Source organism: Littorina saxatilis, linkage group LG16, assembly GCF_037325665.1.
Source record: "Littorina saxatilis isolate snail1 linkage group LG16, US_GU_Lsax_2.0, whole genome shotgun sequence".
Classification (NCBI taxonomy): Eukaryota; Metazoa; Mollusca; class Gastropoda; order Littorinimorpha; family Littorinidae; genus Littorina; species Littorina saxatilis.
Genome location: NC_090260.1, coordinates 55350410 through 55374335, shown reverse-complemented (window position 1 = coordinate 55374335; position 23926 = coordinate 55350410). Strand labels below are relative to the sequence as shown.

At 42.8% G+C, this 23926-nt stretch overlaps 1 protein-coding gene and 1 long non-coding RNA gene across 2 annotated transcripts in view; one reads left to right on the top strand and one right to left on the bottom strand.

The window, feature by feature from the left end:
- The window catches only part of LOC138950077 (uncharacterized), a 239617-nt gene that overhangs the window by 116819 nt on the left and 98872 nt on the right, over positions 1 to 23926 (top strand). The window contains exon 2 of the mRNA XM_070321855.1: positions 11159 to 11818. Within this exon, the coding sequence (XP_070177956.1) occupies positions 11345 to 11818 (474 nt within the window). The 5' untranslated portion in view covers positions 11159 to 11344. The remainder of the gene's footprint in view (positions 1 to 11158; positions 11819 to 23926) is intronic.
- Positions 129 to 1375, bottom strand: LOC138950152 (uncharacterized). The gene is made up of 2 exons (XR_011450526.1): positions 1025 to 1375; positions 129 to 597 (listed from the first exon to the last, which is right to left on the bottom strand). It is a non-coding gene; the product is annotated as an uncharacterized lncRNA (long non-coding RNA).

Below are 23926 nucleotides of genomic sequence, written 5' to 3'. Positions count from 1 at the left end.
GATATCCCGGACGAGCCCCCATTTGTCACACACACATATGCGCACACACATATGCGCAGTCTGTCATCCACAAACTCACAGAATTTTCTCTCTCTCAAACTGTAAAAAAAGGTACAAATCACAATAAATGAAGTTTATACGTTTCTTGAACAAAACAAAGCACTCAAAACTCACATTTACACATCAAATAACCCCAATCCCTTGCCAAAGATAATTAACGTTTACACTCTAATTACTCTCATTCACTCACATCAAATCTCTACCTCGCAAACACACCCTCTTGCTATCACTCCATCATACACTGAAATTACACTTCCTGCATGAGTTATTTTTAGGGGACGGATTTAGCGGAAGAGTTACCGTCCAGCAGGTCTGACAGTGACTTGAAGTGAAGCGAGATCCTGGGTGTAGATGCCCCGAAGACGAATGACGTCACGAGCGCAGAATGAGTTCCTGGCGAAGTGAGTCCATAGCAGCCCTCAGCTGTGGAGCGAGTTCCATGCGAAGCGAGTCCATAGCAGCCCTCAACAGTAGAATGGCTTAGCTTGACTGGGCTGGCGGATCATCTCCATCACTCATCGGCAAGAAAACCGCAACCTGAAATGGTTAGCATTGCTCTTAGTCCATGGTTAACTCACATCGCTTATCCGTTCCCATATATCAAACCCAATGCAGGAAAGAATGGACAAAGCCTCTATGACTCTCACACACTCGCACACATACTTCATATGTTATGAACGTTCTACCAATTCATTACATGTTTAATAATTGGCAGAAGTTATGCAAACTTGTAACACGAAAATAGCTTTCCGTCTTTTTACATACACAAGTTATCATAATGCACAGACCATATTCAAAATTGATAACTAACATAACTAACAATACTAATAAAACTAACCTTCTTTAAACGAAATACCTGACTGACTAGCCTGAACATATAAGAAACGCACAGACACGAAACAACAAACATGTACCACGCAAACAGCCTAAACTACACCGAAAACAATAGAAAAGAATTACGCACCACATCCTGGTTGCATGAAAGCATACACGAAATTCCCCTGTCAAATGAAGACAGCTCCCTTTTGCTCTATGAAAGCAAAAGTAACGTTCAAATGAAGAACGGATTCCAGTCTGGAACGCAGACTTCTAGCCCTGTAAACGGCTACGGCAAGAATGAATAAAACTGACACACAACTGAATTTACTGCTCACTACAGCACACCTGAGATACACCCGTTTCACTAGAAATTAGAGAAAACCGTGCCGCACGAAAACTACGAGTGCTAGCTGTCTCACCTGGCAGGTAAACGACAGCACAAAGAACAGGCGCTTGCAATGATTGCATATAATACGAAATAATTACAGCTGCTTGTGACACGCTACACTGAGGAATTGTGCTAATTACTGTAGCTGTTCTGTGGCACGCTACACTGAAGAATTGAGCTAATTACTGTAGCTGTTCTGTGGCACGCTACACTGAGGAATTGAGCTAATTACTGTAGCTGTTCTGTGGCATGCTACACTGATGAATTGAGCTAATTACTGTAGCTGTTCTGTGGCACGCTACACTGAGGAATTCAGCTAATTACTGTAGCTGTTCTGTGGCACGCTACACTGAGGAATTGAGCTAACTACTGTAGCTATTCTGTGGCATGCTACACTGGGGAATTGAGCTTATTACTGTAGCTGTTCTGTGGCATGCTACACTGAGGAATTGAGCTAATTACTGTAGCTGTTCTGTGGCACGCTACACTGAGGAATTGAGCTAATTACTGTAGCTGTTCTGTGGCACGCTACACCGAGGAATTGAGCTAATTACTGTAGCTGTTCTGTGGCACGCTACACTGAGGAATTGAGCTAATTACTGTAGCTGTTCTGTGGCACGCTACACTGAGGAATTGAGCTAATTACTGTAGCTGTTCTGTGGCACGCTACACTGAGGAATTGAGCTAATTACTGTAGCTGTTCTGTGGCACGCTACACCGAGGAATTGAGCTAATTACTGTAGCTGTTCTGTGGCATGCAACACTGAGGAATTGAGCTAATTACTGTAACTGTTCTGTGGCATGCTACACTGAGGAATTGAGCTAATTACTGTAGCTGTTCTGTGGCACGCTACACTGAGGAATTGAGCTAATTACTGTAGCTGTTCTGTGGCACGCTACACTGAGGAATTGAGCTAATTACTGTAGCTGTTCTGTGGCATGCGACACGACTTTTATGAACATAATTATGTTTCTTTCGACTCGCACACAAGCATTCAGGCGCAAGCTTTCTGGGGAAGCATGCTGGGAATGTTTGCGTTTCTATAACCCACCAAACTCTGACATGGGTTAATAATAATAATAATACGAATATTTATAACGCGCACATATCTCACCAACAGGCGACTCAAGGCGCACATACACTCGTTCACACACACGGAGACTTAAAGTCACTAGCACACACACACACCATCAAACATTAAAATATGTACAGTTATTCAGGGTGGGATGGGGTGGGCAGTGTATAATGCATGGATTATTTGGAAAAAAGGAATGTCTTGAGTGCAGATTTGAATGATTCGAGGGACTGTTGTTGGCGGAGGGGGAGAGGTAGTGTGTTCCATTGGCTAGGTGCTTGGAAAGAAAATGAGCGTTGACCTGCTGTTTTGAGTTTGGTGTGGGGGATGTTGAGCTTGAGGGAGTCGGCAGATGATCTGAGTGTTCGTGAAGGGACATAGAGAGAAAGAGAGTCGGAGAGATAGGCAGGGGCGAGACCATGGAGGCATTTGTAGGTGAGAGTGTTGATTTTGTAGGTGATACGGGCAGGAACGGGCAACCAGTGGAGCTGATTTAGGAGGGGGGTGATATGATCTCTCTTTTTCTTTCGTAGGACAAGACGGGCAGAGCTATTTTGAATGCGTTGGAGACGAGAGATAGAAGAAGAGGGAAGACCCGCCAAGAGAGAGTTACAATAGTCAAGACGTGAGAGAATGGTGGAAGTGACCAGTTTGGCGGTAGCATCTGTGGTGAGGTATTTGCGGATAGTGGCGATGCGGCGGAGTTGGAAGTAGCAGGTGCGAGAGACAGAAGAGATGTGTTGTTTCATGGAAAGGGTGTTGTCTAGAGTGACTCCGAGGTTTTTGACAGCAGAAGACAGAGGGACAGAAGAGTCAGAGAGTTGAAGAGAGTCGGAGGTGGTTACATGATCTTTTCCGTGTGCACTCGGTCATGTGCTTCACTGTGCACATGAAGGGGGATAAGGCACAAGCAGGTCTGCACATACGTTGCCCTGGGAGATTGTCTTGTGTGTACACTGTACACATGAAGGGGGATAAGGCACAAGCAGGTCTGCACATACGTTGCCCTGGGAGATTGTCTTGTGTGTACACTGTACACATGAAGGGGATAAGGCACAAGCAGGTCTGCACATACGTTGCCCTGGGAGATTGTCTGTTGACACTTTTCTTCTTTGCTACATTTAGTCAAGTTTTGACTCCATGTTTTGAGATGGACCAGGAGTCGAGACGAGGATGGTGGTTTACGTATGTCTGTTTGTGTACTATGTGTGTACATGTATGTGTAGAGCGAATCTGACAAAACTTATGGACTAATCTTCAGTACACAATTCTTCCAGATGAAGCCTTCAGGTAATGGTTTCCTTAACTAATACAAGTTTTCATGACATCATATCTGGCTTTTGGTGAAATGTAAAAAGAATGTCAGTGTATTTCGTATCGTATCTGAGCCCAACCATAAAAGTGTATGAGTCATTATCGGAGGCATGGTTCAAAAGCGGGACATGGACCTTGCAAAAGAAAGTTCAAAGAAGATCGTTGAAAACCGGATTTGTGGAGAGAGAGAGAAAGAGAGAGAGAGAGAGAGAGAGAGAGAGAGAGAGAGAGAGAGAGAGAGAGTAAGAGTAAGAGTAAGAGAAATACGGAGCGAGAGTGAGGGAGAGAGAGAGTGAGAGAAAGAGAGAGAGAAAGATGGAGAAAGAGAGAGAGAGAGTGAGAGAAAGAGGGAGAGAAAGATGGAGGTAGAGAGAGAGGGAGAGAAAGATAGAGAGAGAGATAGATAGAGAGAGAAGGCCGATTTTTCTTCCCTAGGGTGTGCAATGTTTTGCCTTGTTGAGGACTGTGCCATAACCAATACACTTCTACTGAATTTAATGGTTAATGATGTTTGTATTTCATTTTTGAAGTAGGTTACAGTTTTCAGAGATTGGCCCAATTGTCATGTTTACTCTGAAAATGTGCTCAGAATGAAAGAAAATTAAGTATATGCAAATTAACATCGTTCGCACCCTCGCCGAGATAAGCACAGCATGCATCTCTGTATTCAGGTTCGAGCTCGCCAAGCCTTACTAAATGTTGTCTCGGTGAGGACTGGTGTTCAGTGTTGTTGGTTTAGTTTGATACTGACAGATTGACTATATGTTTTCATATCGCTTCGCGTGACGTGTTAGTATTTGTGTGACATGACGCAGAAAAACTAAACTAATTAACCAAAGGACTCAAAAAGGCACGCAGCCTTGCTCTAATTGTAACCAGGTTCGAGGAACGTTTTGGAAACAAAATCAATTACTGATCAACCATTTGTGACCAGGTTCCAAAAAGATGTAAACTTTAATCCATGATTATTTGTTGTTATGATGGGAATGTGTTAGCTCCACCACGAAATGAGTCGCATGTCACCTCGCGCGGTTCTCCGGGGAGAGTCTGGTAACATTGTGAGGGTCACCTTAGTCACAGGCTTATAACTCAAACAGTTTTCGCTCTTTTCTAAAACGGTTTTCACCACTGGATAGAGCATAAACAAACTATTTAGGAAAATGTAAAAAATATGAAAATCATGAAAAGGTGACATGTGACTCATTCCGTGGTGTAGGGTCACATATATACTCAGAGGCAAAAGAAACGCAAATGCTGCAGTGAAGATGGGTTACCCTAGAATTTTAATGTCGAATTAATTATTTCGGGTTAACAATAACAAGGAAACGAATTGACCGATACAAAAACCATACGGAACAGTGTATTGGGATGAGAGCATGACGTGCAATGTTCCACTGAACACTGTTTGAAGACTGTTGAAAGTCAATAGCGTGTTGCTCCTCCCTGGGCGTTGATGACTGTGGCGCACCTCCAGTGCATGGAGAGGACGAGGTGATTAATTTGCTGCTGAGGAACCTGAGCCCACACCTGGGTCACGGCAGCAGGCAGTTCTGCTGCTGTGCGGGGTCTCCGGGCAAGGGCATTAATCCTTCTTTGCATGATGTCCCAAAAGTGTTCGATTGGGTTGAGATCCGGAGATCGAGCAGGATGAGGCAGAATGTTCACGCTGTTGTGACGCAACCTGTCCTGGGTAGCACGTGCAGTATGGGGACGGGCATTGTCTTGCTGGAACAGGCAGTTCCGGTACCTCTGGACAAATGGAACCACATAGGGAAGCAGAACTTGATTGATGTAGCGGTCTGCATTGACACCATTCCCACGACCTTGGCCGACGTTCAGAAAGACGACAGGTCCCACTTGCAAACTGACACCAATGGCGCCCCATATCATGACGCTGGCACCTCCCCATCGATCATGCTGCAGGATGTTAATGTTAGCAAACCGCTGTCCAGGTCTTCGCCAGATCCGGATACGCCCATCGCCAGGTTCCAGGCAAAAGCGCTTCTCGTCCGAAAAAAGAACCCTCCGCCAGTCCCGATGGCGCCAGCGGGCATGCTGCTGGGCCCTGGCTAGACAATCCAGGCGATGCTGAGCTGTCAAGACAGGACGTCGAGCAGGACGCCGATTTACCAGGTTCTGCCCACCAAGGCGTCGGCGTAGAGTTCTGGCACTGACGGGTTGTCCATGCACCCCAAATGTGTTACGGGCTGTGTTGGCGGCAGTTTCGAATGCATCTCGCTGGTGTTGATGGACAAGATGGCGATCTTGTCCAGCTGTTGTTACCCGGGGTCTGCCACGTCTTCGTAAGTCGCAGGTACTGTTAGTGGCATGAAAACGTTGCTGCAGGCGATAAACCGTGGTGACATTTACTCCAACTGCCCTAACAACTTGCTGAACTGATTGTCTGGCATCAAGTCTCCCGATAGCCTGTTGGCGCTGATCTGGCGATAGTCTCGGCATCGCGCCTGTGTCGCAGAAATGAATGTTGTAACAGCTTTGTGGGTACGGTACAGCTTGCTTGAACACTCTGAACACAAAAAGCTGCTTTTCCACATTGTGCATGTGCTGAAAGTGGTCCCCATGACGGTTTGGGATCCCCGTCAACAAGACCTCACGTGTGACCCAGATAACGGCAAACACGGTTCTGACAAGATAAGACCGCTAAAACAACACGTGCAGAACATGCTAGTATCATTATTTTCTTTTTATTTCAAGTCCATAAAGGTTTAATTAACGCATCCTTTATTTGCGTTTCTTTTGCCTCCGAGTTTATCAACGCCACCTCCCTCGCCAACCGACCGAAGCCGGTGGCTACAAGCCACAACATTATAAGATGTTTGATGGGTTGTTGACAGACCAGCTTTTTTGTCGGTCCGAGGGGCAGCATATCGTCTTTTGAAAATAAAAGTTGATATGCCCCCCGAGGACCGACAAAAAAGATGGTCTGACAACAAACCACCAATCATCGTTTTTGTCATCATTTTGGTAGTGAGAAAATAAGTGCAAACTCAACACGGAGCCATGCTTTAAAACACGAGTTCCGTTTTGATAATACATGTTGGGGGCCCAAGCACGTTGTTGCAATCAAAGCTGGCGTGTGAAAGCAACTTTCTGTGTTTTGAGTTCATAAAATGTTGAGATAAGTATGTCAGGTTTGAGGATGCACAGTTCTGTAGGTTCCTCTCAGTATTCAATCAATCATTATCAATCAATATGAGGCTTATATCGCGCGTATTCCGTGGGTACAGTTCTAAGCGCAGGGATTTATTTTTTTATTCTTTTTATTTTTATTTTATGCAATTTATATCGCGCACATATTCAAGGCGCAGGGATTTATTTATGCCGTGTGAGATGGATTTTTTTTTACACAATACATCACGCATTCACATCGACCAGCAGATCGCAGCCATTTCGGCGCATATCCTACTTTTCACGGCCTATTATTCCAAGTCACACGGGTATTTTGGTGGACATTTTTTTATCTATGCCTATACAATTTTGCCAGGAAAGACCCTTTTGTCAATCGTGGGATCTTTAACGTGCACAACCCAATATAGTGTACACGAAGGGACCTCGGTTTTTCGTCTCATCCGAAAGACTAGCACTTGAACCCACCACCTAGGTTAGGAAAGGGGGGAGAAAATTGCCGCAACGCCCTGACCCAGGGTCGAACTCGCAACCTCTCGCTTCCGAGCACAAGTGCGTCACCACTCGGCCACCCAGTCCTCCACCCCCTCGGTTTTCAGTTGTAAATATTAAGCTTAGTTTATCGAATGTGTTCCAAGCTACGTTGGGTCAAAGGTCACAGAAGATTTGCATCGTGCAGCATGGCACGTTGGGTCAAAGGTCACAGCAGATTTGCGTCGTGCAGCGAAGGAAAGAATCGCGATCTTGTTTCCGAATCATTGCCTCTTTGATTTTCATTAGACCTGTCTGCTTGCTCGGCTTTGTTGGATGTTTGCATTTCTTGTTGCTATGTTCTTTGCTTTTGTTAGTATTTCGTATGTGCGCTTCGTTTATCGATACAACATCTTGTGCACGGATTAACATTTGTGTGCCAGTGGTCAATTGGTTTGACTTGAACTTGACGTTCGTGTTTCACTGAACGTCTGTGTGTCGAAACACAGATAAGCGCACTCCATGACTGTGTAAGAAGACACAACATATCAATAGGTTTAATTTGTTTGTGATGAATTTATGACCTTTCATGAAGTAGTTTTGTTGTTGGTTTACTTTTGCCAGTTTGCCAGTTCGTTTTTGGAACTTTGCAAAGCAGTGTCGTCTGTCTAGGTCTGGGGAAACGCCAATGAAGAGAGCCGAAGAATCCCCGAGCGTTTCTATTGGGTTTGCTTTTGATTATCCATGTATAACCTGCTTCCTGCAACTATGGGAACCGGAGATTTATTGCATGGGGAACATGATATTTATTTCCCAGCTGGATGTGAATGAAAACTCGTAAAAATGATGACAAACAAAGTTGACTACATCTCCTGAGTTAGTGGAGCACACTACAAAATACGTCCAGACTCTTCCGAAGTAACTGTTCTCAAAAGTTCTCTACCACACCCAAGCATGTACATACATATTCAAACTTTAGCTAGGGTATCAGAAACCATTTCAGACAACCAATCAACATCTTAGTAACCACCCGTAACCACGACACTCTAAGCAGATTCCGTGTTTCATTGGTCAAACGTAAAACAAGAGCAAGGGGAGGGAGGGGGGGTAAGAGACTAAACTCTCAAAGCCACCCAGTTGACATCGCAGATTCAGCCGTATTAAAAGAACTGACACCTACTTGAATACCCCTACTACTTGCCGCTAGCCGAGGAATACAGAGACAGACAGGCCACCATATTACATAGCAACACCTGAAGGCTCCCGGTGCCAGTCCCTCCAACCCAAGGTGTCGGCTTACCTCAAAGAGATAAAGGGGCTTGCTTTTAACTTGAAAGACCGATAATCGCTTGCAGCTGTTGCAAGATGAACACGCTCCACAGGTGCATCCCGGCACTTACAGTTTACAGAACAATGAATGGACACAAATCACAAAGCGATCGGCACGATGAACTACAAACACTAAACTGGACAAAAACAACTGAGTTAGAACTGTTTTACTTTTATTTACCAAAACGAAATGCACATTAAGATGCCAAGCTCTGTTCTACTTCCCTTCAACACAAAACTTACACTGGTGATAGTTTACCCTTTCACATAATGTGTGCCCAAAATCGGCATGTGACAGCAATGTGCCCAGGTGTCACTGATATATATGACAATTTGCTGCATGACCAGCAATCACAACTTCAAAGTAACAAATAATTGCAGCAAAACATGGACCCTCTCTTGAGTGTCATGTCTGATTCAACAGCGATTGATCGCTTTTATGAACAACGTCGCTGAGATGGGAATGTTCTAGGTTCAAGTGAAGACATGTTTCGTCGCAAGGCGACCACCGTCACCCTCAGCATTGGTTTTGAACCAGAACTCGTAAGTCAGTCAATGTGTCACGTCCTTGAGAAGGTAGACAACAAATGTCCGTTCTTTTCATGACATTCATGCAATTTCACTTTACATCCTTGTACATACAAGAAACACATCTATCCCGTGCATTATGCATGTACATGTCTTCTTCTGCAGGCAAAGAAAGATGTGCATTAAACATGTGCATGTCTATTTCTGCAGTCCTAGAAACACAACTAGACCGTGCATTATGAATCTACAAGTCTATTTCTGTAGACCTAGAAACATAACTATACCGAGCATTATGAATATACATGTCTATTTCTGAAGACCTAGAAACACAACTAGATCGTAATTATGAATGTAAATGTCTATTTTGCAGACCTAGAAACACAACTAGACCATGCATTGTGAATGTGCATGTCTATTTCTGTCGACCTAGAAACACAACTAGACCGTGCATTATGAACGCACATGTCTATTTCTGTAGACCTAGAAGAACAACTAGACCGTGCATTATGAATCTACAAGTCTATTTCTGTAGACCTAGAAACATAACTATACCGAGCATTATGAATATACATGTCTATTTCTGAAGACCTAGAAACACAACTAGATCGTAATTATGAATGTAAATGTCTATTTTGCAGACCTAGAAACACAACTAGACCGTGCATTATGAATGTACATGTCTATTTATGCATACCTAGAAATATAACTAGACCGTGCATTATGAAAGTACATGTTTGAACACAACTAGATCAGCCATTATGAATGTACATGTCTATTTCTGTAGACCTAGAAACACATCTAGACCATGCATTATGAATGTACATGTCTATTTCTGTAGACTTACAAACACAACTAGACCGTGCATTATGAATGTACATGTCTATTTCTGTAGACCTAGAAACACAACTAGACCGTGCATTATGAATGTGCATGTATATTTCTGTAGACCTAGAAACACAACTAGACCGTGCATTATGAATGTGCATGTCTATTTCTGTAGACCTAGAAACACAACTAGACCATGCATTATGAATGTACATGTCTATTTCTGTAGACCTAGAAACACAACTAGACCGTACATTATGAATGTACATGTCTATTTCTGTAGACCTACAAACACAACTAGACCGTGCATTATTAATGTGCATGTCTATTTCTGTAGACCTAGAAACACAACTAGACCATGCATTATGAATGTACATGTCTATTTCTGTAGATCTAGAGACACAACTAGACCATGCATTATGAATATACATGTCTATTTCTGTAGACCTACAAACACAACTAGACCGTGCATTATGAATGTGCATGTCTATTTCTGCAGACCTAGAAACACAACTAGATCATGCATTATGAATGTACATGTCTATTTCTGTAGACCTAGAAACACAACTAGACCGTACATTATGAATGTACATGTCTATTTCTGCAGACCTAGAAACACAACTAGACCATGCATTATGAATGTACATGTCTATTTCTGTAGACCTAGAAACACAACTAGACCGTGCATTATGAATGTACATGTCTATTTCTGTAGACCTAGAAACACAACTAGACCATGCATTATGAATGTACATGTCTATTTCTGTAGACCTAGAAACACAACTAGACCGTGCATTATGAATGTACATGTCTATTTCTGCAGACCTAGAAACACAACTAGACCATGCATTGTGAATGTGCATGTCTATTTCTGTCGACCTAGAAACACAACTAGACCGTGCATTATTATTGTACATATCTATTTGTGCAGACCTAGAAACACAACTAGACCATGCATTGTGAATGTGCATGTCTATTTCTGTAGACCTAGAAACACAACTAGACCATGCATTGTGAATGTGCATGTCTATTTCTGTCGACCTAGAAACACAACTAGACCGTGCATTATGAACGCACATGTCTATTTCTGTAGACCTAGAAACACAACTAGACCATGCATTATGACTGTACATGTCTATTTCTGTAGACCTACAAACACAACTAGACCGTGCATTATTAATGTACATGTCTATTTCTGCAGACCGAGTTTCTCCACGCCTGGTTCCCTGACCTTGACACACAGATCTACATCATTCCCAGGGTGCACTTTAGCACCGTGCATGTCTATGATGATTACACCGTTGGGGGTCACAAGGTGCAGTTCCTGAAAACAGAGGAAGAAATTAAGCGGCAAGACAACGAGCAGAACATAGAGGCCAGGGTTGTCATGTCCATTGATGATATTCTAAAACGAGTCCACTACACAATGAACACCATCATAAAGGAAATAGCGCACAGTGAGACGATGGTGATCATGACGGAAGTCAGGTGCGGCCTATACGCCAGTCTCTACGCTGGCGCCGCTGATATGAATAACAACACCCACAGCGCAGAGATTAGTCAAGCATCCAGAGTGACTAAGTGGGACATGAAGCGTGACCTTGCCGACCTGCTGGTCATACACCGTGACCGCGGCCTGCTGCTGGGGGCCGTCATCAGGAAAACAGGGTCAGATGTCAGAGCACTTTGTGATGACATCAAGAATGCCCTTGACTACCTGGACCAAGCTGAGGCCGTTGTGAATGACGTCATCCTGCCGAGAGTGGCCGGGGGTTCTATAGTGGCCGTCAACAAGACTATCCTCCTGCCCAACCTGGAGAGAGCCAACCTTCAAAGCACCATTCACAGCCTGAAGCCTGAGGTAGGTCATGTGTGACGATAATACCAAAACATTTAAACAGGTTGGGGTAAAAAGAAAATAAAAAGACGTGTTGCAGTCATTAAGGGGTGCACTTGGCTTGTACATCATGTCATAGCGGTATCCCCCTGTTGATCAACCCATCTTCATACAATTTTACACAGGAATGTTAATAACTAAGATGAGATTGTATACAAGGTTGAAGCAAAATGTGTGCAACATGTTGGCACACAATGATTTTGTGTGTGGAAAAAGGTATACACATGTTGCCTCCAATACTATGGACACATTCTTTATTGACTGAAGCTGGTTGTGGTTTCGTAACTAAACACATGCATTAGACTTTGCAACTACAGGGTCATTAATCTCCACAAAATGCTGCCCTTAACAATGGCAATGACTTCTATGTCTGTGGACCGAATTACTTCATGTTTGGTGTACATTAACTTCAGGGTATGCATGACCTGTCCACAATGATTTGTAGGTTAAAAGTTGTATACATGTAGCAGTATACATGTAAACGGGGATATCATACCCAGGAACTCTCATGTACAATTTCATAAAGATCGGTCCAGTAGTTTACTCTGAATCGCTCCACACACACACACACACACACACACACACACACACACACACACACACTTACGCCACGACCCTCGTCTCGATTGCCCGTCGATGTTAAAACATTTAGTCAAAACTTGACTAAATGTAAAACAAGTCGCGTAAGGCGAAAATACAATATTTAGTCAAGTCATTCGGTTGGCGGCAGTCGTGGCGTGCGGTCACGTTTTTCTCGTCGCTCCGGTACACGGCAGTTGTCACAGTGAGCACTCATCGCTCTTCCCGCTGTCTACTCTTCGCGACCTATTGCGTCGTATGATCACCGAATGTGTTAGCTTTTGAATGTGTTAGCTTTTTCTTTTCTCCTTTCTTCTCTTCTCTCGATTGAAATACCATGGCTTCGGGTGTGAACCCTGTTTTTCTGAAAAGAAGAGACATTCCCCTGTCCGACAGTGACAGTGTTTCTGTGCTTGAAGTGTGTTTGGCTGCCGAAAGAGTTTCTGGACGAGAAAGTGTTCTCGGAGCTCAAGAGATTCGGGGGCTGTGGAGGATTTACGCAGCTACCAGAGAAGCACGCAACACTCTGCTTGTTCAAGGTTTGAGTTTGAGGAACGTCGCCTTAAAGGTATGTGGTGAAAACCCTTTTTCGTTGCGTGACAATCTCGGCATTGAAAAGCCCTCAACTAAAGTTTTCATTGACAATCTCCCTCTCTCGGTAGCCGACTCTGAGATCGAAAACTCACTTGTCAGTCTCGGTTGCGAGCTCCGTTCAGGGGTTAAGCAACAGAGAGCTAGAGACAAAGATGGAAAATTGACTCGTTTTCTGACCGGGGGTCGTTTTGTCTTCATCACTGTGCCCCCTGTCCCTCTCGAGAAAACCATGACTGTAAGCATTTTCACCGCTGCTGTTTATCATAGGGAACAGAAGTCCGTGCCGAGGAAGGTAGTGTGCAGCAAATGTTTGTTGGATGGGCACCATGTGTCAGTGTGCGAAAATGAAGTAGTTTGCAGAGACTGCAGATGACCAGGTCACAGACGTGGCAGTCCTGACTCAACTCAACTCAACTCAACTCAACTCAAATTTTATTGGCTTCAATTTTCATGGAAGAATTTGTCTTGCGCTTGGGAGAAAGTAAGAGTATAACATATAAAAACAGCATTCATATCACATTTCATGTATCACACACAGTAATCACTAGTATAAGCCAGACAGCCACCGAGAAAAACTCTCAAACCGAAACCGAAACTGCGACAAGTCACGAGCCGGCGCAAACCGAAAAGTCTTTTGAAGCGGTTGAAACTACAACAGACGAGCCGGTGCAAACCAGTGACAGGGCTCCGTCCTCCTCCATCACCAACTTCGTCGCCGCCCCCGACTTTTTCGCGAATTTTCGACCGTCTGTTCGTACACCGAGGAGTGCTACGCTGTCGGCGGGATCGCGAAGCCGCTCGGGATCTGTGAAGAGACACCGATCACAGGACCGCAACCGTGATTTTTTCTCTCAGCCTCAGAAACAGCAGAAGTGCGCTGATGTTAACAAATCACCAGCCAACGTCGACAATGTCAACAAAGAACAAAACGCCAAAGAAACCGAGACGGGATGATTATGTCCCTTATTGAGAAGATTTCTTCCCCCTTACGACTACTGCATGTTTAATGGACTGTGATTTCTGGCCATTGCGATTTGGATGCGAGTTGGAACTACTACTAAAACATATTAATATTTTAGTATGGAAAATTTACAAATATTGTCCTTAAATGTTCGAGGATTGAGAAATGTTACTAAAAGGAAAAAACTATTTAGTCGACTGAGAGAAGGAAGATATGACGTAATTTGTATTCAGGAGTCTTATATTACACAGGCAGACGTAGCAACGTGGAAAAAAGAATGGGGAGGTGAATTAATCTCGACTGAAGGAACAAAACACTCGAAGGGTCAACTTATTCTTGTAAGAAAGCAGTTCTCCTTCGATTGGTCCATCGAGTGTCAGCATGAACGAATTGTATCCATAAACCTGTCTATTAATGGAAAAGAAACAACCATTTTTAATGTGTATGCTCCAAGCACTTTCAGAGAAATGAAAATATTTTTTGCTGTTCTTACTGAAGAGATCAACAAAAGTAATTCGATGATTAAAATAGTTTGCGGTGATTTTAACAGTGTTAGAGATAATAACCTTGATATCATTAGTGGAGAAAAACACCCTGCCGCACATGTCAAACTTTTCCACTCTTTTGTCGAACAGTGTGGTCTAAATGACGTCTGGCGTATTTTTAATCCCGAGACCAAGGAATATACATGGTCCAAAATAAATATGAACAAGTTTATAGCCAGACGGTTGGACTATATTTTTACAACGGAAGAGGGAATGGACACAGTGATCGAGACTAATTTAATGTCTGTCCCAACATCCGACCACAGAGGTGTACGTATTACACTAAAACTCTCTAACGGCAAGAAAGGACCGGGTTATTACAAATGTAATAATCTACTCTTGAAAGATAAGCAATATGTGCACAAAATTAATAGTGTAATTGACACTTACCTTGATGAAAATAAGCAGGAGAACCCTGAACAAAAATGGGAATTATTAAAAATAAAAATAAACGAGGAAACGATCCGATTCAGTAAGCAACGTGCAGTTTTCAATAAAAATAAGCAGATTGACACGTACAACAAACTTGAATCTTGTGAATCCGATCTTGCTAGGGAACCTGATAACGTCACTTTACTAAGAAAACGCGAAGAACTTAAAATGCACCTTGAAATTTATGAACAAGAGCGATTGAAGAGCGCACAAACAAGATCTCGAATTAAATGGATTGAGGAGGGGGAAAAGAACACCAAGTTTTTCCTCAATCTAGAAAAAGTACGGGCAAATGCAAAATTATTTCCCAATATTGAATTGGAGAATGGAGACAAGATACATGACCAATTTGAAATTTTAAAAACACAAAAAGAATACTATGCAAACCTCTATAGCCGTGAAATAAACATACCTGATTCGGTTGTATCTAACAGTGTTGACAACTTCCTTGGCGAGTGCGAACTTCCAAAATTAAGTGAAGACGAAATGCAACAATGTGAAGGTATAATTACCATTGAAGAAGCCTCCAATGCTCTTAGAATGATGAAAAACGGGTCTTCGCCCGGTCTGGACGGTCTGACTACTGAATTTGTTAAAATATTTTGGTGTAAACTGAAGGATGTAATTGTGCAATCCTTTAATTACTCTTTTGATCATGGTTCTTTGTCCTACACCCAAAGGGCAGCAGTATTAACCTTATTGCATAAAGGAAAAGATCTGCCAAAAAACAAACTTACAAACTGGCGACCCATCTCACTGACAAACACTGATTACAAAATTTTAGCCAAGTCTCTTGCAAATCGACTGAGCAAAGTAATAAATAAAGTGGTCAATGAGGACCAGGTCGGTTATATGAAAGGAAGGCATGTCTCATCCACTATAAGAACTATAGACGATGTGATTGAATATTGCAGAATTAATAGGAAACCTGGGATTTTATTAGCCTTGGATTTTCAAAAGGCATTCGACAGTATATCCAAAAAATATATGATTTGTGCATTTCGTAAATTTGGCTTTGGAAAAGATTTTATACAATGGGTAAATGTGTTGTTTAATGAAACCAGAAGTTGTATTGTGTACAATGGGTGGCTGTCGGAAAACTTTGATGTAAAATGTGGCATTAGACAAGGATGTCCGTTCTCACCGATGGCATTTATTATTGGTCTGGAATTTCTGGCTATACGATTTAGGCAGAGCAACGAAGTAAAAGGCCTTAATGTAACTTGTAGAAATATTTTAAAAATTCTATTATACGCCGATGATATCACTTTGTTTTTGAGAGACGCGGATGACGTAACAATGGTTCTACAGATTATAGACGTATTTTCGGAAGTGTCAGGCTTGTGCTTGAATAAGCTAAAGTCTGAAGCAATGGGAATTGGATCAAGTAAAAATATCAATTTTAATTTTGAGGTAAAATGTGTTCGGCAGATTAAAATATTAGGAGTAAACTTTAACAGCGAGAAAAGCGCATCCGAAATTGAACTAAACTGGTCAAGTAAAATTGATAAGATTAAGCAAAGCATCTTCACTTGGGAAAAAAGGAACCTGGGCATTCCTGGAAAAATGTGCATTATCAAAACTTTTCTGCTCTCACAGTTAGTTTATTTAATGCAATCTATTTGTATCCCTGACAAAGTGCTGCAGGAAATAAACACAATATTATATCGTTTTCTGTGGAGGAAAAAAGACTGTAATAAAAAAGCATTTGAAAAAGTAAAAAGAGTTGTTTTAAATAGCAGTACCGAAAAGGGTGGTATTGATATGATAGACGTCAAAACAATGCAAAACTCCTTCTTATGTCAATGGTTAAGCAAACTCTCATCTGGCAACCTTTCATGCAAATGGACATGGATCCCAAACAAATATTTTGAAGGGTTCGGTTGTGGCTTTGCCTGCTTTACTACAGCTATTCGACCGTCTAAGTTTAAGGGAATTGGAAGAATAAAATCGATATTTTGGACAGCTGTTGCTCGAACATGGTTAGAACATAATACAATTTCTCAGAACGATTGCGTGCAAGACAACTGCTTATGGAACAATCCAAGTATAATTTATCAAAATAACGTTCTGTATTATGAGAACTGGGCCCGGTCAGGCATTACGTATGTAGGAGACATGTTAGGTAATCACGGTATCAAGTCCTATCCCGCTATCCAAGCAAGTGTTTACGCTTCACCTGGCCTCTACTTGGAATATATTGTAGTTCGATCAGCAGTATCTGAATATATTAAGAAAAGCAATTATGATCCTAACCAACCTGTATTGAATAGACAAAACAATCTTCTTTTCAATAAAACGAGTATTAAAAGTGCCAGGCAATTCCGTGAATATATTGTTGAAGAAAAGTACACTACCCCGAGATCTATCAACTTCTGGCGTGATATGTTTGGCATTAATGTCGACCAGTCACATTGGAACCTGGCCAAAAATGTAACCCAAGAATCCAGATTAAGAGAGCTGCACTGGAAAATATTACACACGATTTATCCAACAAATGTTCTTCTGTATAAAATTGGAATACGAGATAGTGTGAGATGCCCCTTCTGTCCAACCGAAATAGATTACGTTGAACATTTTTTTGTTAATTGTAAGAAAATAAAAGTGCTATGGAGATACGTTGAACAAATTATTTATGAGAAATATAAAATAAGAATAGTCTTTGGAGTAGAACATATTTTGTGTGGTTATATTAATGGTGCTGACTCAATAAAATGCAAATATATTGTCACGTTTCAATATATCACTTAAGGTGATTATGAACCGGTTAATTACTACTAATTAACTAACCACACCACGATCCACTCTCGCAGGCATACAATTAAATAGAGTCAACAAAAGTATAAGTTTCAGACGCCTGTTTATGTATAAACTCTCCACCTCCCTCGAGCCTTCACTCAAAATATGTTCCTTTTACGTTCTCAACACGTAAAAAAACCAGTGTTCACTGACAAAATGCCAGTAGTATATAGAAAATTATAGTAACACGCTGAACCCGTGTAAATATAGTTAAATGCGAATGTTCTGTTCGAAAAGCTCTAGTTCGTGCAGGTGTCACACACCCCACGTTGTCACTACTCCAATGAAATCACAGATACGAAAAGACAACGGTGGTCAACGGGGTGCGTACGACATGGTGCACTTAGCTTTATCTCTGCTGCTGCTGCTTAGCCGGTATGCTGGTTAGTCGGTTCGCTGGTTAGCCGGTTCGCTGGTTAGCCGGTTCGCTGGTTAGCCGGTCCGCTGGTTAGCCGGTCCGCTGGTTAGCCGGTCTGCTGGTTAGCCGGTTAGCGTAGCTTCCTCAGGTCCCAGCTCCAACGTCTGCAGCTAGCAGTGTCCCGCCAAAGGCAGCCGTGCAGCAGGTACAGGAACACGAAACGAAGGCTGCAAACAGAAAGCATCGGTGCACTAAACATGTCTGCTACCCCTCACCCACCACCTTAAAACGTGTCATCTTTAAATACCTCATCGAGCACGTGGGCCTGCACAAAACGGACTTTTTACAACAACAAAACAGTCATTTTCCGTCCTTCTCTCCCTATCTGCAAAAACCATATACAGATTAGTATTTTAGCGTCACAGAGAGTAAATTATGCGCTAACCTGGAAAGAACAACAGAGAGTATTTCATTCCACAACACAGACTCATCAACAGCGTTAAATAATGATTTATTACCTCAAAAGCCTATGATTGTACTCTCAATGGAAGCAAAGTCCGCCTCCTCCCTGGAACAGCCTCTGTTCGTCAACAGTGACCAAAAACCTCCAGAACCCCTTGTCGAATCCTTATGCGAAAGCCATCGCCGACGAAGGAACGTTGACGACTTGTCCTCAGCAAAAATAGTGGCAGTGAGACAGGAAAAACTAGTGGAAGCTCCCCTAGAGTGCCGAATACAATATTCGGTGAAAAACCATCATACTCTAGAAACTGTGTATTAGATCCTTCCCCTTCTGCCGCTGGGTGTCAAGTGCCCCGTGCTTGTGTCTCTCTCAGACAACCTAGCCAATAACACGTGACTGACCTTGTCACAAAACCAGTCCAGCTATACACAATTCTGCCTCCCAAGCAGAAAAAAGACACGAGAAACTCAATCCCTGAAAATCCCGTGTGCGCTGTCAGCGAAAAACCGTCAGCCCTATGACAGCAGAAACCTCCACTGTAAAACTCGTGCGCAGCAAACCCTCCGTGTTCATTGAGCACTGTCAGCAAACTCTGCTGTAGCCCAATATCACGTACAGGCGCTTTCTATCATAATCGACCAAGAACAGGCACTCCACTGAGTGACACTTTCTTGGTCTCTGTCACCCGATCGTGACATATATAAATCACTTGATTTTGATAGGAAAGATGTGCATAAGCAAATATAGATACGGAACTCCCACTGATATTATAATAATGTTTGACAAAGAGAAACAAATACGAAACGTAGAATAGTGTATCATATATACTTCTTTTCTGGCTTCCCTCACCGCCCCCTCTTTCTTTCGTTTCGCTAAAAGAAGAACGGTACCGGGGTAAAGGCGGAACTTACATTGTTACACTAAACACCACTTGTATGAAAAGAGAACTGTTACTAAGAAAACTTTAGCACGCTTACAATTTGCTTTTCCTCTTACTTATTGTGATTGTTACTATGTTAACTCCATCATGACACCGCCACAAACAACACCTAAGTCAACCCAAACACAGACATATGTAAGACAATAACCAACATTAAAGATGCAAGATTTTGTCCATTGTAGAAAACCACATACAATTGATAAATATATAAAACGCCAATGAAGAAGGACGCTCAGCTGTAGAGAGAAAGAAAGAAAGAAGAGAAAAGGAAGAGAAAAAAAAAAGAATTTAAAAAAAAACAAACAAAAAAAATTAGGGTTTCATTCTTTTCATTTATTTTTCAGCTTGAAGCGGACTGCATGCAACTGAGGCAAAAAAAAAAAAAAAAAAAAAAAAAAAAATATTTAGTCAAGTAGCTGTCGAACTCACAGAATGAAACTGAACGCAATGCAACGCAGCAAGACCGTAGCATCGTCAGTCCACCGCGCACGGCAAAGGCAGTGAAATTGACAAGAAGAGCGGGGTAGAACTTGCGCTGAGAAGGATAGCACGCTTTTCTGTACCTCTCTTCGTTTTAACTTTCTGAGCGTGTTTTTAATCCAAACATATCATATGTTTTTGGAATCAGGAACCGACAAGGAATAAGATGAAAGTGTTTTTAAATTGATTTCGAAAAAAAAATTTTGATAATAATTTTTATATATTTAATTTTCAGAGCTTGTCTTTAATCCGAATATAACATATTTATATGTTTTTGGAATCAGCAAATGATGGAGAATAAGATAAACGTAAATTTGGATCGTTTTATACATTTTTATTTTTTTTTACAATTTTCCGATTTTTAATGACCAAAGTCATTAATTAATTTTTAAGCCACCAAGCTGAAATGCAATACCGAACCCCGGGCTTCGTCGAAGATTACTTGACCAAAATTTCAACCAATTTGGTTAAAAAATGAGGGCGTGACAGTGCCGCCTCAACTTTCACGAAAAGCCGGATATGACGTCATCAAAGACATTTATCAAAAAAATTCATACCCAGGAACTCTCATGTCAAATTTCATAAAGATCGGTCCAGTAGTTTAGTCTGAATCGCTCTACACACACACAGAGACACAGACAGACACACCCACACACACACACACACACACACACACGCACATACACTACGACCCTCGTTTCGATTCCCCCTCGATGTTAAAATATTTAGTCAAAACTTGACTAAATATAAAAAATGACGCTTTATAATATGACGTCACAGGGCCGTGCCAATGACGACAATGTAGTAGATCACATGCACTGGGAGAAGCCGGACGGTCAACTTGGTGAAAACAGACTACGCTGCTTACCTCGATTTTTCGGATACGTCGAAGTGAAGCATTGGTCCCGGCCAGCAGCCTTCTTTATATCACGAAACATACTTCACTTACCTCGAATTCGGATAGCTCGAAGTCTTCCTTTGAAAAATCGAGCTATCCGACGTGTTGGATAGCACGAACTTCGGATACCTCGAACTTTTTGAGTTTTTTTAGCTTTAACTGCTCAGTTAAATGTTCAGCAGTGAGATTGGTGTGGGCTATTTGAGCTCAGCGCTTTGAAAATAGTCCACTTCTTAAAGATTACTTTCGCTTTGAAATCCTCATACCATCCATGTTTGATAAAATATGTACATGAAATGTGAGCGTTTGGCTTATCTGTTATTTGTGTTGAAGATAGCAACAATTTAAATTTGTTTGTACCGACTATGTTAAGGACTCTTTTTCTGACATGACAAATAAAAGCAGACCTAATCTCTCAAATGACTTTATGTACTTAACAACATGTCTTAGCATAAATTACCGGACGTTTGAAGGCAATGCATTGAGAAATTTATTAAATGTGCTGGGTTTGTTCTGATTATCCACTAAAATGCTCCCAGAAACCGCCTTTTACGGCTTCTCAGAGGAATTACACACCGTTCATCATGCCATAACGTCATTGTTAGACAAGAATAGATACGTAAACAAAAAACTGACTGTGTTGGATGCATATTTATTTGTTCTTTCTACTAACATGCACAACAGGTTTCCTTTCAGCAGTTTTAATTTTATGTCGATTTTAACGCGCGAACCTTGATTTTGCGATTTTGATTTGGGGGGATGGTAAATAAGATAGGAGAATGAATGGCCTTTTCAGTCTTATAATTGGTTTTACAATAAATGGCCTCATCAAAAAGATCTGCCCTCAAACGCGTCTGCCTAGTTTTTTTTGTATGAGGTAGTATAGAAATAGAATATGAACGTGGGACATGTTTTAACTGCTAACTAATATTGACAAAACCACTGTATACTTCTGTGTCTGCAGACAGTTTCCTGGCTTTTGGTACCAGCTGATGCTGGTTTCTGGAACGCCTAGCATAATCAATGTAAATGCTAAAAAAATTCCTTCAACCATTTTAGAAATAAACTTCGCGTTTTTTGTGCAAGGGAGGTTACACAGTGGCTACATACATTGTTATGACCACCAACAAAAACTCATTATCAATATCAATCAATATGAAGCTTATAATATAGCGCGTATTCCGTGGGTACAGTTTTAAGCGCTTGTCGAAGAGTTGTCAACACAGGACTGACACAGAAACTAACATCTTCAGACGGACACGAACCCTATTACACACTAGCAAACCCTGGTAAACATACAACAAACATTTAACAACAATGTACACATCAATAGCTAGGTCCAAACAAAATAATATTAAGCACAAAGAAAACACCTCTCACAGAGCACAGCACAAGAATGTCTTTTGGGGCACAACACATCACGTCGAACATGAAAGTCGCAGCCAGCTACGGGAAGAACTGAGTCTTCAACCTACTCTTGAACGCGTCAAGAGAGGGGCTCTGGCGAAGCTCAAGCGGCAGGGAGTTCCAGACGGAGGGGCCCGCGGAGGGAAATGCACGCTGACCAGCAGATGCGAGTTTCGAGCGAGGGATGTGGAGGCGGAGAGGGTCAGCATCAGAACAAAGGGGACGGTCGGAGGGCTGGGTGTACAGGTCCAGGGAGGATTGAAGGTACTCGGGAGCAGAGTCGTTGAGACACTTGTAGACCAGAGTGGACAGTTTGTAGGAGATTCGGGTGTCGACAGGGAGCCAGTGCAAGGAGCGAAGTAGGGGGGTGATGTGGTCTCGCTTCGTCTTCCTCATCGTCAGCCTGGCAGCAGCGTTCTGGGCTCATTGTAGGCCATGAATGGATGAGGCGGGGAGGCCAGCCAGAAGGGAGTTGCAGTAGTCCAGACGACTGAAGATGAGGGAGACAACCAGCTTGACACAGGCGTCGTGGGTGAGGTAGCGACGGATGGAGGCGATGCGTCGTAGGTGGAAAAAGCAGGTCTTGATGATGAAGGAGATGTGTGTCTGCATGGAGAGAGTGGAGTCGAGAAAGACGCCAAGGCTCTTGACAGCAGGGGAGAATGGAACAGTCGCGTCATCCAGCTGGAGGTCGGTCACAGTGAGGGAAGCAATCTTCTGTCGTGTTCCAACGAGAAGGGCCTCCGTCTTCTCACTGTTCAGCTTCAACTTGTTCTCAGTCATCCAGTTCTTGATGTCAGTGAAACAACTGGAGATGGATCCAAGGAGATCGTCAACGTCCTCCGGCTTGGCGCTGTTCTGGAGCTGCGTGTCATCGGCAAAGGAGTTGTAGTTCAGGCCGTGGCGTTCGATGACCAGGTATAGGGGTTGGGTGTACAGGGTGAAAAGGACAGGGCCGAGGACAGATCCTTGTGGGACGCCGAAGCGGACAGGGACAGGCTGAGAAGAGAATGAATCAGTGGTGACAGTCTGAGAGCGGTTCTGGAGGTAGTCCCGGAACCAAGAGAGGGCGGTGTCGTGAATGCCGAACGTGGAACTGAGGCGATCGACGAGTAGCTGGTGGTCGATCGTGTCGAAGGCCGCGGAAAGGTCCAGCAGCACAAGGGCAGAGACGAGACCGCTATCTGTTGCGTTCAGGAGGTCCGTGGTGATTCGCAGGAGCGCCGTCTCGGTGCTGTGGTGAGGGCGGTACGCTGACTGGTACACTGGCATCAGCGAGTTCCGAGACAGGTGGGCGCTCAACTGCTCCAGGATGATACGCTCCAGAAGCTTGGAGAGGAAGGGCAGGTTGGACACAAGACGGTAGTTCTCCAACTCGTTGACGTCAAGGCCGGGCTTCTTGATGAGTATACACCGTCAGAAATCAGTGTGCAATTGTAAATGCTAGATCATAATCAGTGTTGGTAGTACATGTTGACCCCTCAGCCAGTATCAGCATCAGTGTGGGCAGTAGACCCCTCCGCGTGTGTCATTATCGGTGTTATTAGTAAGCCCCTCAGCGAGTGTCAACATCGATGTTGGTAGTAGGCTCCTCAGCTAGCGTCAGCATCAGTGTT